The 19,985-nt window shown below is 36.5% G+C and overlaps 2 protein-coding genes across 3 annotated transcripts; both read left to right on the top strand.

Annotated features, from left to right (window-relative positions):
- Positions 1 to 117: 117 nt before the first annotated feature.
- Positions 118 to 10,561, top strand: LOC117574228 (ubiquitin-conjugating enzyme E2-17 kDa). Its single transcript, XM_034257937.2, has 6 exons — positions 118 to 376; positions 460 to 1,073; positions 6,551 to 6,614; positions 8,672 to 8,703; positions 9,467 to 9,650; positions 9,721 to 10,561. The coding sequence occupies exons 2-6, from the start codon at positions 1,050 to 1,052 to the stop codon at positions 9,858 to 9,860; spliced, it is 444 nt and encodes a 147-aa protein (XP_034113828.1). The 5' UTR covers positions 118 to 376; positions 460 to 1,049; the 3' UTR covers positions 9,861 to 10,561.
- Positions 10,562 to 12,204: 1,643 nt separating this feature from the next.
- Positions 12,205 to 18,357, top strand: LOC117575327 (progestin and adipoQ receptor family member 3). Of its 2 annotated transcripts, XM_034259482.2 has the most exons (6): positions 12,205 to 12,344; positions 12,890 to 13,008; positions 15,375 to 15,515; positions 16,632 to 16,736; positions 17,247 to 17,531; positions 17,595 to 18,357. In XM_034259482.2, exons 2-6 carry the CDS (start codon positions 12,904 to 12,906, stop codon positions 18,012 to 18,014), a joined length of 1,056 nt encoding a protein of 351 aa, XP_034115373.1. In that variant the 5' UTR covers positions 12,205 to 12,344; positions 12,890 to 12,903; the 3' UTR covers positions 18,015 to 18,357. The 2 variants fall into 2 exon arrangements, with proteins under 2 accessions (XP_034115373.1, XP_034115375.1); XM_034259484.2 differs by lacking the exons at positions 12,205 to 12,344; positions 12,890 to 13,008 and adding an exon at positions 13,640 to 13,966.
- The last annotated feature ends 1,628 nt before the right edge of the window (positions 18,358 to 19,985 follow it).

The following is a 19,985-nucleotide window of genomic DNA, read 5'->3' as shown; positions in this document are numbered from 1 at the left end:
GCTTGTGCTATGGTTTAGTATATTTGTCGAATAGTATATTTCAGGAATTCAACTAGCGGTGACGCTGAGAAACGGAGTAACTGTTTGATTATTTGATAAAAAATACATAGAATTTGTCCTTCAAAATTGATCAGTAAAAAGTTCCGGCAGCAAGCAACACGTTGTGTGCTCAGAAAAAGCAATAATTAACAGCACCAATCGCGTGCAGACAGACAAAGCAACGGACATACACAATTTGCACGCCGCCGGTTTAAACAGTTGTTGGTTCTTTTATTGGAATTTTTGCTGTGTAATAGTGATTTTTCGGTTGCTAAATTTGAACACATTTACCCCACCACCACAGATTTCTCTTTAATCCGTTGCTGCTCCTTACACCGTAAGTAAATTATTAAATTTTAAAATTAATTATGCCCAAAGAAGTGAGTTGCCACCTCGATTAAATTATTGTATATTCCACAGGATATTATCGATCTGGCCAGACAGCAAACTACTGCATCATATGTGTAGCTGTGCTCCTCTCTGCTGCTGCTGACTTGGAATTGTTAACAATCATACGTTTTACAACACCACACACCACAATTGGAAGCACTACACCAGTCATCTTTGTCGCACTCGTGCATTCCACATTGTAACTTGGTCGTAGTTCGTCATCGTGTCGGTCTCTCTCACATCGGTTCGGTGCGGTTGAGCAGCAGAAATATCGTTGCCGTAGTTGTCGTCGGGGCGCCGTTCTACTCGCAGTGCTGCAATATTTCTAGACAAGGGAATGTAATTCGGAGAAAAGCTGAGCCAGAGAAAAATAGCCAAGAACAGAAAACTATATAAAGCCAGCCAACCGCAGCTTTTGTGTTTCGTTTGGTTTTACATTCTATAGCATTTTCAATTAATTTACAAAAACCCAATTACTCGTTTTCGTTTCGTGCAAATCGACAAAGAACAAAAAAGCGAAAAAAATTAATCGACTAGCAAGCGAAACGTACAACTAATACACACTCACCAACACTACACACACAAACACACACACAAGAAAATCAAATTTCAATCAGAAAATGGCGTTAAAAAGAATCAATAAGGTATGTGAAAAAACGAAAAAAGAAAAAATAATGAAATCGAATTGAACAAAGAGCATTTTTTGGTGTGGTTAGCATGCATTTCCACTACAAAAAGTGCAATTATTTCGTACTATATGCAAAAAAAAACGGTGAAGAAATTTTATGTGCGACAAAAAAATTTATGCAAGAAATGTGAAACGTAGGAACGACAAAGAAACGAAAGAAAAAGAAATGAAAAAACGAACGAACCGAATACGTGAACGAAAGAAAACGTGCAAAAAGCAAAAAATAAGAAGCATAGGAAAAATGGGCGATGACGACGACGATGTGCATTAATTATAACTTAAAACATGTTTAGTTTCGAATGCCTTTCAAATAGGATTCTAATTAGAATAGAGAAGGATAATATTCTAAGACAACGTGTACGGCCATATTTGTATTTGTATTAGACGTCGTCACACACACATTTACGCGAGTGCATTTGTGCATGTGCGGGTGGTTAATGTTCATGTGTGTATGCAAGCCGGGCAGAAGAGGCACCTGGTCACACCGTCGTCATCGTCATCTGGCCAGCAGAGTCTCAGGGCTCCGCTATGTTACCCAATACACGCTGCTTGGCTATCTGTGTGTGCGTGCAAAGCACTTACTCATACACACATACACGCTTGTATGTATTGTTGGTGTTCGCGTTTGCTGCCAGCGCCGCAGAAAGATCCAGCAAAAAATAAAACACGGCGAATGTGCCAAGCACAAGAGAAAAAGCGTATAAAATTAACCTAACCTTACTTTTGTACGCTGCTGATAATTCAGAAATAGTGCTGCGCTGCCTATTACATATACATATATACAATATACCTCTATATACATACATTGCATTGGCTGGTGTATTGGTGGGCAAGTAAATTTCGATAATTATTTTTCTCAAGTGGGGAGGGTGACTAGTCAACATTTTATTGTCCTTGTTCGATTCATTAAATTGTATTGTGCAAACAAACAAAACTGCATTGCAGTCGAGAGTAGCATGTTCAGTTAATTATTTTTTTTTTAAAATTTTATTTCGTGTTTTTTTTAATTTACTATCGTTTGAAGTTGCTTTATCTGCTGCTCTACTCTGTTCTCTTTGCCTTGGGAAGCTTTTTGGCTCGCTCACACTCATATACCCAAAGTCGTCGTGTCTCTTTGCATTACTGTCGCGCATTATTTCAAACTCAAGCATTTTGGTACTGTTTTTGTGTACTTTCCTATTACTAATGGTCGATATTATATTTACATTTAAAGAGTTGAAATACAGACATACACATACAATAACAATGGGAATTAAAGTTCGAATTTTGTGCTGCCGGTTCACCGTCATAGCCCCCATCAACACACATACATACTCAAACAGAGCCATATGCATACACAGTCTTTGCACACAGAACGAACAGTCAGCCAGCACACACATATACAACATATTAATTTGCCGTCTCGCTTACACACCCCCATGAGACGCCCTAAGAGCAATGGCAAAAATCGGCGGCAGCTGCTGGGCTCGACTCGACTACACTGTGTTTGGCTCTTTCTTGCTCGCTAAACTACAGCGAATGGGGCAGTGCTAAAGAGGGTGTCTGTATGTGTGTGTGCGATGGCAACTGAATTGAGTGTTGAAAAACGCTGAAAGCATTGCGGTGAGAAGCAATAATTAGTAAAAGAAAAATTACAATTTAGCATAATTTACACATATGTAAATATGTTGTTAATACGCTACACATATATACATATTTAGATATTTGGATTATATGTATGTGTGTATCTGCTGTTGTGTTGGGGTTTAGTCGTCTCGTCGCTTGAGCAACAAGAGCTACGACGCTAGCATTGACGTCCGCCACCACCACTAACAGCAGCAGCGTCACAAAGCAAGCAAGCGTCATGGCCATTGAATTTTTTCCTTTCGCGCTCTCTGCTGCTGTTTTATTATAAACTTTTATTCGTATATATAAATGAAATGAAAATGAAATGCTAGTGAAAATGAGGAAGCCAGTAATACCATATGAATTAATGTTAATTTCTTGCATTTGTATTTTGTATTTCTTTTCTTTTTTTTTTATGTAATGCTCCATTCCATCGAAACACGCAATTAGCAAGCAACTGTTTTGGTTTCCTTTTCCCCCTTCCTACTACTTCCACTACTTATCTTGCTGTCTCTCTCCCACTCTTTCTTCGATAGCAATAGTTAACGTTTTGATGTTGTTGCTGCTTCTTCAATCCGCTGTCGTTTTGGCCTCAATTGCCAAAAACGAAAAGTATGAAAATAATAAAAAAAAAAAGAGCAAAGAAGCGAAAAGAAAGACACGCTGTTTGAGCCGGGCTTTCGCTCTCGCTCTCTCCCATTGCAGCGATCTCTAGCCCCCATGTGCTTTGCTTATGTATTTGTGTATTTACGAGCTATTTGTTTTTATTTGAATTATAAAGCAAAACGAACACTACACCGCTATCACTTGTTTCGATGTCTCTATGTAGCAGAGTGATGGTGACTCATGATGCCGTCGGCTGGCGGCGCAATGAAAGTCGTCTCCTCGAACTTGGCGTTAACCGTTTGCTTTGCCATTTTTTCCGTTTTGTAACAATTTCCTTCTTTTCTTCGTCTAGTGTCAGTGTTCTTCTTTTTGTTGTTGTAATTATATTTTTGCTCAACAGGTACAACACGAAAGTGCGTAAAAGAGAGCAAAATTTCGTTGTTGGTGTCTGCTATTTTTGAAATACGTCGCGCATACTTTTCTTTTTTTTACTTCTTCAGACTGTCCGTTGTTTGGGTGAGGAAAACGAGGGGCATCAGCGTAGGGGGTCCCGAATGCGTAAAATGTTGCAAAACGTCACACAAAGAGCGCTAAGGAACAATAACAGTGATGCCAGAGTATCCAATTGTTATCGATACTATCGAGTATGCTTTTTATGATTATTATCATAAAATTAATCAAAACTATTATATTTGAAACTTCCGATGTTTTATTATCTATTTTTCTCTATTTACAACAAAACCTTGTTTCACACCATTCAAATAGAAACTATCGATGTTTTTGCATCCCTAGCACATAAAAAATCTTCCCCGTTTAAAGGGGAGAACAAAGTGGGGACCAATCAGCCGTTCCATTTTAAAGATTGTACCTTTCTTAGCGCCCCCCTTTTTCTTTTCTTTCCATTTACTCGTACTTTGTGCTAAGGCTCTCGTTTAGCTCAACCTTCGGCACAGCTCATCTTTCTTTTCTTTTGTATGTTTTTTTTATTTTTTATTTTTTTATTTTTTTTTGCCGGTTTACTTTACACCAATGTGTGTGAGCGCCCCAAGTTGGCAGCTGTGTGATGTTAATAGGATGGCGAGGGAGGGGCGGAGACAACAGCCGCTCAGCTGTGTGCGTGTCACTGTCGTTGTTGCCTCTGTATGCGGGAATATAAAAGCAAATCATCGAAGCGAGTGTGAGCGGGAGCGCGAGAGCCAAAAGTGCGAGAGCGAATGAGAGAGCAAGCGACGGCGAGCTTGTGCCTTTTGGTTCAGTTCGGTGTTCGGGCCAACGAACTTGATTTTCGCGTCACTCGCTCGCATTATATTTTGCTCTTAAGTTTGGTTGACGGCAACGCACAGTGGTTGGGCTTGTATGAAGCCGCGGCCAAAAATACTTCCCGTTGAGATATCGTTATGAAATTTTCCCCAAAAATTTAAAAAAATATTTTGAATATATAGTAAAAAAATTGGATACATCGGAGGACTATATCCTATAGCTCCCATATAACCTTATTATGGCGTATATGCCGATTGTGCGCCAAAATTCTTCCGGTGGAGTTACAGTGCTAAAATTTGATATTAGAATCCAAGATATACGATATATATTTTATATATATATTATATTTAAATTATATTGCTGCTTTCTTCTACCAAACTAGTTATTCTTCGAGTTTTTTCTTCATTCGTGCCCACTTCTGTACACCAAAGATCAAAGATGTACATACATGCGTGAAAAATCCAAAAATCTATAAAAAATATTTTAAACACACTGTAAAAAAATCGTATCATATAGTTTCCATACGGCTCAGATTTTTTGATGTTGATTGGGCGCATGTTATCGGTATAGATTCCTTTTCATTCAACCAATCAGATTTATTTTGGAGAATGGAAGATTTCGTGCGTTTGTAATTAACCCAAAACGTTATAATCCTCTTACGTAATCAATTCGCTTCGACACTTCACTCTTATCAACAATATAGCCGTTTTTAATAATATTTGCTTCTATCATTTCAATCAATTTTGTTCGCCTTTCAACGGCGCTACCTTCTTCGCTGCACCATACATTAAAAACATATAAACGTGAGAATACACACTTATAAGAAGAACCTATTAAAGTTTAAACCAAGGGAATAAACAAAAAATAAATCAAAACTATTAATAAATGAAAAACTGTTAATAAACACAAACTCAAAAGACGAAGACAGGGCAACAGCACAACAAGCACACGAGCGAAAACAAATTTTGTTAGTGCAATACTGATCCTGAAAATGTTAAGACGGTGTTAGAATTTTTACGATTGTAAGCACATCGGCACTTTTCGGCAAAAAAATTTTACACATTTTATACCTTTAGAGCCAGACAAACACATTGATATACAATTTAACTGTGGCATTCAGTGGCGTCACTACTAAAACCTTAGCTAAACATAAAAAAGACGTTCAAAATATAGACAAAAAACATGTATTATTTCAAATTAATATAACAAGAAGAGTTTAACAAGTACGTTTTTTATAATATCTCAAATTTTAGAAAATACCTTCAACTTCAAAATCCATTAAAAATATTATAAACTTGGACACGTAATAAATGAACTGAGCACTTCAAAGTTCGGTTTTGTTGTGAAAAATTGGCGATGCGCGCAAACTGTGCTGTGCAAATGACTACCTTCCCGCAACTTCAATTCTATTTTTAGAAAGAACCGTTAGATATCCAGAAAAATCTAGTTTGCCATGAAAAAGGTTGGACAATTTAGAAACGATTTGTTTACTTTTCGTACATTTTTGTTGTTATGACTTTTTTTATTTTTGGCCTATGGACGCAACCACTGTGCAACGGCGGCGGCGGCGGGAGCAACATTTTCATATTTCTGTTTTAAAATGCTGTTTAATTTCTGCATTTAAAATTAACATCATCATTTGCATTGCGCACACATAACAAAAATGAAATGTGAAATGACAAACAGACCAAAACAAAGGAAAAGCGGAAGAAATTTGCCGTTTGTTGCACCAAGAAATGCGACTTGAAAATGTATTTAAATTATGTATATTTATATGGTTTATATATGATTTTAGTAATATATTAAATATGGGGGGTTTACATAGATAAATCTTAGAATGACGTTTCCTTAAATGAAATTTCATTATTGTAAAATACTAATATAAATATGACTGATTTCAAATTCTTTTACACTTGTGATATATTAAAATATTTACTAATATATTCTCAATATATTTTACAGGAACTGCAAGATCTGGGCAGAGATCCACCTGCACAATGTTCAGCTGGACCAGTTGGAGATGATTGTGAGTAACATCGTCCCCTCAGTCACATTAATCATTACCTTAACAATTATGCAACGAGTCGCAGCTGTCCTCATTCTCCATGTTCTCTTGTCGTTCTCGTCTAGCTCTGATCTATAAATACTTGGCATATATATATTTCTATAGCGAAATTAGCTGTCGATTTGTCACACGTCATAGATGCAGAGCATGACTTGGCAGCTTTAATTTTGTTTGCCTCTCTACATTTGCATATCTATCAAGTCCAAGCGGAGTTATCGAGTCTCTCTCTCTCTCTTTGTTGTTCGTGATCGTTATGACTTGGTTCTGATTTTGCAATTAGCCGCAATACGGTTACGTGCCTCTGTTCAAAACTGTACACAGAACGGCAGACAGACAAACTGTTAGCAATGTTTTAAAGTCTTAAGCCAAGATCCAACAACAGTTAAGCAGGTCACCTCGATGACGTCACTTAAAAGTGAAATCGTATGATTAAACTTGGCGATTGGGGCCGCGGCCACTTGGGGGACGTCTGAATAATGCCAGAGGCAGTTTTATTTTTTATTAATCAAATTATTGAATCATATCGGCAATTTTATAACTCTAAAACGCTACTGCAAAAAACCCCAAGAAAGAATGTCGTATTATTTTATTATGCGTAATATAACTAATAGGAGAGTTCCTTCAATTTAATTATTCATTAATGTTGCGATTAACTTTGCAAAGATTTAGATTTAAGAGCATGACTCTATGGAAATGAAGATCATGTTATACAAAGATAAGATAATAAGCTAATCAAAATAGACAAATATTTGGCTGGAGAGGAATGATGCGTAATATAATGCATTATAATCAAGGGATTATATAGTTGTTGTTCAAAGATAAGATCGCAATAGAAGTAAATATAGGTTATATTCAGAAAATTTATCTCTTATCTGCAATTCCCACAAAGATAAAAAGAGACCATTATAAAGCAATGATTAGATAGTTCTTCTTTGGAGATAAGTGTTTTTTCTATGGGATAATCCTGGGAAAATGTGAGAGAGGGAATTAAATATTATTTACACATGAAATTATAATACAATTTAGTATGCTATAGATGGAAAGATAATTAAGCTTTTATCTTGAACTCCTGCAATGTTTTTGGAGTCCATTCAGCGATACACGCTCTGCGTTGTGTTTCCGCCGTTTTATTTTCTTATCACGAGTTGAAATGGCAGCGATTTCATAGTTATCAGCTGGCAAAATTAATATACGGAATTACGTGGCGATAACCACAATTGCATTGCAGAGTAAAGGGTAAATACCCAAAACAAAGAATTGCAATAAGGGTGTGGTGTGTGGTGGGTGAATGAGTGGGCAGCTTATACAATCATAATGAACTGTTATTGTAATTAAAAGACAGCCATCGACTATTGTTATCGATAAATGGGAATTATGGACGCGTCGCGGTTTCTGAGTAATGCAGAGAAACTTCACCACACACAGACACACTCTGTAAATGAAATTACTATAATTGTATTGCACACACATACACTCACATACAGAGTGAAACACCGCAAAGAGTGGAAACTGGCCCCCCATGCAGCTGGCATGGTTCGGCCCAATTCTCAGCCCAAGCGCTGCTCTGCTGTGTGACATTGAGCAAGCAGAGCTGGTGCTGCCAGCTCTTTAACCATGTGCCAAAGCGAGACGACAAGTGAGAACCGTGTTGTGCTGCTGCCAACTGCAGCGACAGCGACGTCGCTGCCAGCAGTCGGTGCCAAGGCTCTTTGGCAATTGTTTGTTTTTGTTCTTTTTGCTTTTTTTTTTTTGGGTAACTCGAGAGAGTAGAAGGGCGCGCTCTAGGCAACTCTAGCTGAGAGTGCCAGAGAGCTATTAAGCAAAGAGAGCGTGCATAGACTGAGGCTCTTCTTAATGCAACTCTCGAGTCCGTAATGAGAATGAAAAGCCCCCAAAAAAGGTGGAGTATGCGACTCGTTGCCATTTTGTTATTGTTTTTGCGCATCAATTCATTTAATGTTCATGCCAGCCAAATCGAATTGTTAACTAATTACAATTTATTCTCTCTCTATTTACAGTATTTCACTGGCAAGCTACAATAATGGGCCCGGTAAGAAGAAGCAGCTGCAGTTTCTGCAATTCATCAATTATAGTTGCAGCTAAACAGTTGAGAGAACCTGCAACTTTGGATTGGATTCAGCGCGAGTTTATTAAACAATATGAATTAAGTCTTAGTTTAAGTAGTTTTCATGTCGTTAGTCATCATGTCATGCAATATAATGAGGAAGACAATAGAGCTGGCATTCCTATGCGATGTCTCAGCTAGACAGATAAATAATATAGACAGAGAAAATGTACGATGGCTAGACTGTTTATGTAAACTTATTCTAATTTCCGTAAAGTGTATACATTTCAAAAGTATGTACCTCTAGACGAGTCAAATGTCTTTATCGAATAACCAGTGTCATGTCAAATTATGTTAGTCATAAAAGAATTCAGATCTTGTAAAGTTGATAATTTTTAGCTAAACGAACTAAACTTTAAAAGCCAAAATTTACAAAACAGTCGATTTATAATTGAAGATTTGCTTAGGTTAGCAATCTGTATACAAAAGTTATACTTTAAACTTATTGTAAAGATAGTAGAAAATTATAAGCTTAGTTTTTAAAAGTCGATTCATTAGAAGGTTTACTTTGTTGGCGTAATTTATAAATAGCATTTGTATTAATTACAAAATTTTGTGAATCGCCAATTCTTGTTATACACTCGAACTGAACCAAACAAAGTAATGCAGACTCAACTTAAACATGGCAATTTGTATTAATTGGAATATAACAAATTTACTAATGATACTCTTTTCTATAATTTTCCAGCCGGACAGCCCTTACCAAGGAGGTGTATTTTTCTTAACTATACATTTTCCAACAGACTATCCTTTTAAGCCACCAAAAGTGGCCTTTACAACACGCATATACCATCCAAACATTAACAGCAATGGATCGATTTGCCTCGATATATTAAGATCTCAGTGGTCGCCAGCATTAACTATTTCAAAAGGTAAATAATAATCGACTATAATTGCTCAAAAATATGTATAATTAATGGGAATTTCTTTATCTTTTTGCAGTCTTATTATCAATTTGCTCTCTACTCTGTGATCCCAATCCAGATGATCCGCTTGTTCCAGAGATTGCCAGAATATATAAAACTGATCGGGAAAAATACAATGAGCTGGCACGAGAGTGGACTAGGAAGTATGCTATGTGATGCGTTCCAGATTGCAGCAACAACAGTCCAATAATAACAACAACAACAGCAACAACAAAATTAGCAACAGCAAATAAAACAGCAAAAGCAACAACAACAGCAGCAGCAAAAAACACAACAGCAACCACAATAAGAGCAACAAAGATAACATTTAACAACAATAGTTACGGCTGCAACAGCTGCACTTCTCCCATTTGCAACAACTCCCATTTTGTTGACCACAACAACAACAACAACTATAGCGTTGGAGCAACAACAAATGGCAGCAACAATATCAAAAGAAGCAGCCACGAGTGGAACGGAGTCGTCATGATGATAACAACAACAGCAGCAACATCATCATCAACAACAGGAGCAGCAGTAACAACAACAACAACATCAGCAGCAACAGTTACAACAACTTCAACAGCAACAACAGCCGCAGCAGCAACTGTCTAATTGAATTCAAGTTAAAGTGAGCAAGAAAAGCAGCAGCAGCAGCAGCATGCATGAAGAGAAAATAATTTAATAATAATTACTGAAAACAAAAAAACAAGAAAATTATGTAAGCATAATAACATTTAAAGCGAGACAGCTACCAACAACAGCATCCCACACATAATAAGTTTAAAAACAAAACTACAATAAAGATCAGCTGGAAAATTATTATTATTATTATATTATATTTAAAGAACCGGAAAATAAAAATTACAAAAATTCAATTCTCTATCCCGATAGAAGACACTTGCTCTAGCACCAATCATCACATCTCTAACATCGTCTCTTTCCCAAAAAAAATAATTTCAGCAATTTCCCCTTCACGCACACGCACAAACTACAAATATTATCCTTTTATTATTACATTTATAACTATAATGAAATTATGATAATGCAACAAATTCTCCAGCGAATGATTTGAGCGAAGATGAGATTATGAAGTCGGAAAGTTTTGATTTAATGTAGTCAGAAGAAGGTGTAGTGGGAATATAATGATGGATTGATTGATTGATCGAGTTGAATGGACATTAAGTGTGTGTAGGGCTTAAAGGACTCTTTCATTGCGTATATATATATGTATGATGTATAGGCTATATGATTTCTACTAAACTATAATAAAAACAAAACTGGAAAAACGTATCAAAGTTAATAAATCTCGATTTGTAAAAATTGGTTGGGGTTTTCAATTCAATGTTGAGCAAGCAATAAATAGAGCATAGAAACAAAAATGTATAACAATAAGTTATAGCTGTTAGAATTTGCCATTTTGTGGTAAGTATTTTATATCAGGGATTGTCAATAAGATATAGAATGATTCAATATACAAAGTATCAAAGATATTTGTCAATCTGTTTTTGATCTGCATAGAAAACAGATTCAATTGTTTTAATGATTTCAGAACTATTTTTATTTGAATTTTAAATACCAAAATTTTTACTGTTTTGTAATGTAATTTAATGATTTCAGAAATACTTTTATTTAAATTTTAAATACCAACATTTTTATTTCTTTTTTGTTTGACCGTCTTGGGTTCTAATTAGTAGTGATTATTTTTCGATTAATTATTTCACTATCTATAGTTGTTTTCAAGGAAAACGAAATAATCGGCAAATACTTTAATTTTCTTTAATTATATTTGCTACAGTCTCTGATTTCCATACAGTTAGGGCATTATGCAATTGAAGCATTAGCGTTTAGCCTTGGGACCCATGCAAATCGTAGAGTTTACGTAAGCAAATTTATAAGAATAACAAAGTGATCTATTTTAAAGGTAAATTTACAATATATGTAATTACGCTACGTAAGAAGTACGTCAAAGAGGTGGGACAGGTGTGCAACAGCTGCAATCAAGGGCAGCAGCCAGCAAACAAACGCTCAATGTGAAGGGCATTTCGAATTCGTCTTGGAACGAATTACTGTAAAAGTAGCACAGACGGAAAAAGCAAGCACAGCTTAAACGGCAGTTAGCTCTATGTATTGTGTGTGTGTGTGAATGTATTTTCAGAAGCTGGCAACAGCCATAGCATGCTAAATAAACATTTAATCAATTCAGAGACAGAGACTCGATTAATAAACACCGCCATCGACTGTGCTGTGTTGCTTTTTTTGTCGACATCCTCGTTCGGCTATTAACAATGCGCGAGCCGACGACGGCGACAGGTAATGTGAAACAACATGAACACTTTCGTACTCTCTTCGTACACGTCACACTCTCATGGCTGATCGTTGCTGTTAAAATGGCGAGTGAGACTGTGACGTCACAGCAGCTCACTCGCTTGCTTTCACAGCTGTTTGGGGGAATCTGTTAAGTATTTCCATGTCGCTCTTGGGCTCTCTCGTTTGCTTTGGCGCGCTCTACGTTGCTCTTTCGTCGATTTTCACCGGTAACATTTTTGGGGGACTCTCTGCCCCAGTTGCCGCCTGCAGTCTTCAGTTTACTTTTAGCTGCCACGCGAGTGGCTCGTGAGGAAATTCGCAAAGTGAGATTGCTGCTGCCTAGATCAGAAAGTATGTATAGTGTTTATGTACATACATAAAATACATATGTAAATGTACATACATTTAATACATTTGCATGTGTGTACTTAAAAAATATTTGTGCATAAATCAAAATCAATTGAAAGTTCGCCAAGTGATTGAGATGACAATTTATTAAACTGGCACGTGCACAACAACACAACACTACAGCATATATACACAAGAGAAGATACAAGTTGAAAATTCCATATGAAATTTGGTTATGTAAACAAAAGAAAAATAGAAGAAGCTCATTTGCTTGGTGTTTTCGCTGTGTTGTTTTCGGCCTATGCATAGACAATGAGCGTGCGAGCGAGATAGATAGCGGTGACTAGTGCTGTACGCGTTTAGCTTTAGTAGATCATTAAACTGCAGCTCAAAGGCGTCTATCGGGTTAAACACTGATTTATATACAATTTTTGGGTGACTTTCTAACTCACCGTCGCTTGGCAACTCTTATTCTCTTACTTTTATTTATTTATTTTCACACTTGTCTGTGAATGGTGTTTGTCATGTCAATATTTATTACATTACAGATTACTGCTAGAAAATGGCTCCACGACCCCACGAAAGTCTTGCGTCGTCGCAGCTTTTAGCTGATTGCGATCTAAGCGGCGCATATAATCGCAAGTCAGCAAAGGACGCGGACAGCTGGGTGAGTAGGAAAGGTGATAAGAAAGCGCACGTGCCGAAGCTTAAGCAGTGCGGCAGAGAGGGACAGAGAGGTTGTCTTGAGTTGAGCTTATGTCTGCAAATGAAGCCAAGGTCAAGTTGAGTAGCAATTATGTGCATATGCATGTGTGTGTGTGTGGTTTACATAAATACTTATGTATGCATGTATGCGTGTAAAAGGGCATTGCGAAAGTTGTGCACACGCGGAATTCGTGAAGTTCAGTCAACGCGGATAAATCGAAACTGGTTTTGAATTTGGTTTTCGGTTTTGTTTATGTTATCGATACACTTGCTCATCTAAATACAGTTCTCAGCTAGCGCAGCCAACGCACTTGTTGTTGTTGACAGTTATATAAGTTCAGTGGAGGCGGGGCACATCATTATAGTTTGTCCATTAAAAAAAAAAAACTTGCACAACGATCGAAAAGCAAAGCCGGCTCAACGAAATTTCGCATAACTGGCAGCGACGATGTTGAGCTTTCTCATCATCGTCAAGTATTTTGCAATCGCTATGCGCTCTCTCACTCGCTCACTCTCTTGCACTCATATTGAGCGTTCGTGTGAGCTTTTTTGAGTGCGCAGCTTTTGGATAACTTTGCGAGCCATTTGATTGCATTCGTTTTAGTTTCGTGCAACTTGGTCAACGAAACGGTTGATAAAATCACCAATTTAAAAGTGTGAAATAAAACAGTTGACTTGATTTTGAAATATTTTTTTGAATTTGAAATCAAATAAGAAAGGAAAAAAAAACATGAAACTGTAGTAAAAGTGCACACAAAAAGAGCGAGTTTTTAATAATAGTAAAGGTGTCGAGACTTTTTTCGTGATCTTTGGACAAACTAAAGAGTTATTGAAAAATGGAAACCACAGTTATAACAACCACAACAACAACAACCACAGCCGAATTAAAACGCAATGGGCGCAACAATAAAAAGAAAAACGTAAGACTCGAAATTGAAAAAACCCAAAACCCAAAGCCGAAATCGAAACCTTTTGTGCCAATTACACACAATATACGAAACTTACGAAATATTTTCGTATATACGTCAATGACTAAATTAATTGCACATCCTGTTTATCAATGACTTGCCATTAACATCTATTTGTCCAGTCAATAATGCAATACAATGCAAATCAAAGTGAGCAAAAAACAAAAAAAAAAAACTGAAAACTAAAAACCTTTGCTTTAAATTTGTTTGTCTGTGAAAATATTTGAGAATGCACTTTGCAATTGGCTTCTCAATCAGCTGCTGGTGATCGCATTGTTTACCTGGAAACACAGTCGAGAGTGCAGAAAACTGAAGGCTGAAAAGTTAATACGCCAAATTGACTGGAACACAATATTTATGGCGATGGCTAGAAATCTGAGCAATTGTTAACAAACAAAAGCTGTTATTATTTATGCACAGACGTGATACCTGGAAAGCTAGCCAATTGTTTACATTTAAAGCAATTGAAATTAGAGTGCAGCTCTTTGTTAAGTGAATATTATAGGAAAACTTTTTAAGTAGTTAGTTGGAAGTTAAAAAAAAATACTAATTTATAATATTACTTTAAAAAGTGATTCACAAATTTACACTGTAGAATTAGTAAATTAGTTAAAGATTTAAATTTATTGAAGGAATAAAAAGTTTACAAAAATTAAATTCAAATTTAAATTATTAAAAATTAAAGTAAAAAATTACTTTTTTCTAATTTTATATTTATCTTTATTATTTATTCAGTAATATTAATTACGTATACGCAATTTTCGTATTGGTGTCGTAAGTTTTTTATTGCTTTTGCACCGTAAAATATGCGTATGCGTAACTTTCTTATTGGATTCAACAGCTGAGCTCTGTACTAACATTTTACATTGGCTGTACAGTTTGAACAGTGCACATGCGAAAAAAGCTTTTTCCCAAAAGCATTTCAAGAATGCAACAACAAAGCGCCTTGTAAATTGTAAACAAAACGTCATCAAGCTGTAAAAGCTTTTCATTGCACACGCACAAACACACACAAATTCACACACACATACACACTTACACACACGTGCAATTTGTATTTTAGTGGTTGGTGTTGTTTTGTGTTTTTGAAACTAGATAAACAAATTAAAGTCAAGCCCCCTATTTGTTGCGCTTGCTATTTTATAATACGTAATTAGTTTGCTAGTCAACAACAACAACAATAACAAACAAGCGAAAACAATTGCATTAAAAATAGAAGGAAAAAATTTGAATAAAAGCAAAAATAACAATACGGAAGCAGAGCCAAAATGCAAATTACGTTTATCTAATTGTTCATTCTCAAACTTCTCTCTTTTTCATCTTCTTCTTCTTCCTCTGCTGGTGATCTTTGGTCCATCAGCTCGATGGTCAATTAACTGCAGACTCGACCACGGACACCTCGCATCAGTTTCCGGCCAATGAGGAGCCGAATGTTCTTGGACATGGCCCAGATTTTGATGACAAACACTCCACATTCAAATGGCTGTGCAACTTCGATGATGTAAGTGAAGAACTATAAAACCAAATCTTGCTAATACATTTTTTGCGATCAATTTCAAAGTCAATTGTCGCAGTTTTTTAATTGAGGCCAAATGTTAAAACGCAGAAATCGCTGTTGCATACTTGTTCATATAATATTTTATTGGTGTGGAATTTAATGTGTGCCCAAACTATTTGCGAGTGCGTGTTGTAAAAGCCACGAAACCGAAAAATGCAAAACGTGGCAACAATTGCCAAATAATACAAATAGGCACGAAAGCGACAACAACAATAAAAACTACTACAATAAATACAAAATTTAACAATAACAACAAAGACAACGACAACGACAGCGAGACAGCAACTCAACAGCGAACTAAATCAAGGTCGATTTTATTATTAACCGAAAAAGCCAACAACAACAACAACAACGAAAAAAGAGAAAAACCCCGCATAGATACTCAGCGAAGAAGACACAAACACAAAGCAAGAAGAAGAGTGGCAACGCTCGCTGATGAAACATCGCGATGCTGATCAAAGGGGCCGGACTTAACCTTGACGACATTGACAGTTAGAGCTTTCGCTCAGTTCGACGAGTTAGGCTGAAGCTTTTCTGTGCGACATAACTTTCATTCGTTAAGTTAAACAGAATTTTGCTTAGTCTTAGGGAAATTTACTGTTCGAACTTTTATTCATATTTTATATTTTTGAGTAGATCTTAAACTTCAAGAAATTCACTGCTTAAACATTTGTTTATCTACCGTAAAAGCTTCGTCAAGTTCTTCGACTCGTTACGTTCTAATGCCGCAGGGTATTTACGCTTCGTTAAGTCTTCATTCAGCCTGTGCAATTCAAAGACATTTTGCATTTAGATGAACATTTAATTCATTTCTTTAATTGTATAATTGAGACTCTGTGTATTTTAATTTGGCATGCGGCCAGTGGCCAAAAGGTTTCTACGTCTATGGTCAGTGAGTCTTTTATTTATTTATTTGGTTGTCATTGCTTTTTAAACAAGCGCTGTCAATGTCTCTAATTCAATATGCTATCGGTGTGTTTACCACGGCCATGTAAGACTATATGCAACTATGTTTATAGTATAGTAATTGACCTAATCTATCTATCTACTGTTTTACAGGCGCCAACCCATTTGAAATTTAATCCGTACATTCGTCGCGGATATCGCACATTCCTCTCCAACAAGTTGTGCCTGCAGAGCATATTCTGGTGGACTAATGAGACGGTGAGTATCTATGAGAATTCATAGATAAACTTAACGAAATATGTAATTCATATTATAGAGATAAATTTAGCTGCGATCGTTAGACCTTTTATCTACTATAATTATTATAAACTAAAGAGCTTTTGAGCGAATGCGAATAGGAAGAAGATTTGCATTAGTTTTTGTTGACGAAAATATGCAAAGAGAAATTTGATTACGATACAGTTTTTAATTTGAATATTGAATTGAGATTTGATTACTATACAGTTTTTAATTTGAATATTGAATAATTAACAGAAGTGCGCAAAAGCATAACGAATGAATAGCAAATGGAAAAAAAAAACTTTGACAAAATTATAATAAAGTATGAAATACTTTTTTGCAATTGAAGTAGCTTTTATATTGGATGCTTTGTTGAAGAAAGTATTTCAAACGAATTGCCAAAATTTCTGTTTGTATTTAAAGTTGATTAATTAAGCGTTTGTCATAAAAAAGAAATGTAATTAATTTATTTATTTGTATGCTCAATAGATCAACATCTGGAGCCATTTGGCTGGCTGTATTCTCTTTATTGGACTGACGATCTTTGACTTGCAATTTCTACGCGAACATGCGGAATTCAGTGATCAAGTGCTCGTCGTCTGTTTGCTCGTCTGCTTCTGTCTGTGCATGCTACTCTCGGCTATCTATCACATCTTCTCCTGTAAATCGGAGGAGCACTATGAACTATTTCTATCGGTGGACTTTCTGGGCATATCCTTATCACTAGTGGCGATCTATATCAGCGGCATGTATTACGCCTTCTGGTGCCATACGGTAAGAGATCTTGGCTTTGAATTCCTTTATATGATAGTACTATTAATAACTTATTTCTTGCAGTTCCTTCGAACTCTTTACTCGACCATCGCCCTGGGCATGTTTGGCTTGGCCATCGCTGTGCAGATTCCTCAGCTGAATGTCTCCATGAATGGCAAAGTTGCTGTCTTGTTGCTGTGGTCTGCCTATGGCATTCTTCCACTGGGACATTGGGCCTATGCAATGGGTGGATTGGAGCATGAACTGGTTGGTTTGATGGTGCCACGCATTGTCATCATGTATGCGCTCTGTCTGGTGGCATTTGTGTTTTATGCCGCCAAGATTCCAGAGCGTTGGCTCAATGGCAAAGTTGATTTTGTTGGCCACTCGCACAACTGGTGGCATCTGATCATTGTGGCCGCCTTCTATCATTGGCACAACACGGGCATTGTCTATGCCGAGTATCGCTTAAACAACAGCTGCAGTGGGCCGGTGCTAGCTTAGGAAAAAGGATAAACGGACATCGCTTTGTTAGCACCATGTGTAAATAGTTTAGCATTAACTAATATTTAGTTTAGTAGCTGTTGAGCAATATTGTTAATTTATGTACATTCAAATATCCACAAAACACAAAAAAACACACTCACAACACACACAAAGACACATACAGACATGCTATTATGTAGTTAGGGTTCTTTCTGTTAGTCTACTTATTACGATTATTGAATGGACTTTGTGAAGAAGGTTTTTTTTATTATGGCCATGAAGAAAATTTGAATCTGGTTACAATTATTTTATATTCGATTATATTAAAGCAAAATATAATAAAATACAACAAATTTCAAATTATTAACGGGTTTTGAATTTGCACTGAAAGTAATGTACTATTAAAATAAATGTGTTGCATACTTTAAGGAGCAAGCTTCGAATTTGTAGGAAAATAAAATACCTTTAAAATAAATTCGTTGCATACTTTAAGGAGTAAGTTGTAATTAGCACGGTTAAAAACCTCAACCCAGCGAGGTGAACTATGGATTGAGTCTTGACTGTTATAAGTGCTGCGGTTTGTGAACAAACTATATAACCAGTATTTAACGAAAATACAAAGGTTTGCGTTCTCGCTATGGTGCAGGTTTGCACATTGGCTAATTTTTGGATACGTTCAGTTTTCTTCGTTAAATTTCGTTCAGATTGAGGTTGGTATCTCCGCTGACGTCGAGTTTCGTTCGTATAACAGCGTTTGGTGTAATCGCTATATTCAAGTTCGCAACCAAGACTGTCATAATGGTTTCTGTAATTACTGTGTTGCGTATAACAAACATTTAAAGAAGAAATTTGCATTCCGATTACTTCGTTTTTAAATTTACTGTGTAAACTTTAATTTATTAATCATGTGACGGAGTCACACTCTAACTTTAGCCTAGATCCAGTCTAGCATTTTGGACTTATCGAGCGATATGATGACATTTCGCACACACAAGCAAGCGCATCGGACAAATTACATTAAAAATGCAAATATTCATAAGTAAATTCATGACATGTCGCCGCCGCACGTCTTTGGAGCACTGTTCGCTGCTGTTGCTCTGTTCCTTTGTAGCCAACAACAACAAGATGGCGCATGGCAAATAGATGCCCAGCAAAAGGGGGGATGAGGAGAATGGGAATAAGGGGGCGATTGTTGTCCCCCCATAAAGACTTGAGTTAATTATTCATGCAATGTCGTTGCCGTTGCCAGCAGTCGAGCAACAACAAGTGAAGCACTGTGGGAGCTTCGTAGTACCGACCCTTTTTAATATTTATGAACACAACCGATTCTCTAATTATAATTAGGAATTGAAAAGTTAGCACAAAAGGACAACAGCAACAACAACAACACGAACAACAACAAAACACAAGACACGCAACAAAAGTTTGTGTGCACTGAATCATAATTAAAGGGGTGTGTGGGTGGCTGTGAGTGTGAGTGTGAGTTGAGTTGAGTGTGGAGGGGGCGGAGACCTTGCTTGGGGGTTGCACGATGGAGTTTTGTTATTGTTGTGTTCATAACAACCAGTCACAGCAGCAACAACAACATAAATAATACCACCAGCAACAAAATGGCGAACCGATTGCTATTTTAATGGACGTACTTGAGATTTCTCTAACAGGTTTAAGCGTGTCCGCTGTGCAAAGTTAACGCTGAGAATTCTGTTCGCGACAATAATGAGAGCACGACTTTGAGAAGGAAAAGGGAAGGAATACCAGAACTTAAGTTCACCAATTGATGAAAGTTGTTTTTAAATATGAATAACACTTGCTTTAAATATATTTTTTTAGTTGTAAATATAGAAAAAGAGATTGTAAGGGGGACACATTTAAAAATTTGTTAAATATGAACATTATTTTACAATTCTTTGAACATTTTCTATACTTAATCTTCGAACATTTAATGATTCAAATATGTACTACACTTTAAATAACTTCCAGTTTCCTTAA

Source organism: Drosophila albomicans, chromosome 2R (assembly GCF_009650485.2).
Source record: "Drosophila albomicans strain 15112-1751.03 chromosome 2R, ASM965048v2, whole genome shotgun sequence".
Taxonomy (NCBI): domain Eukaryota; kingdom Metazoa; phylum Arthropoda; class Insecta; order Diptera; family Drosophilidae; genus Drosophila; species Drosophila albomicans.
This window is presented reverse-complemented; position numbering and strand designations above follow the sequence as displayed.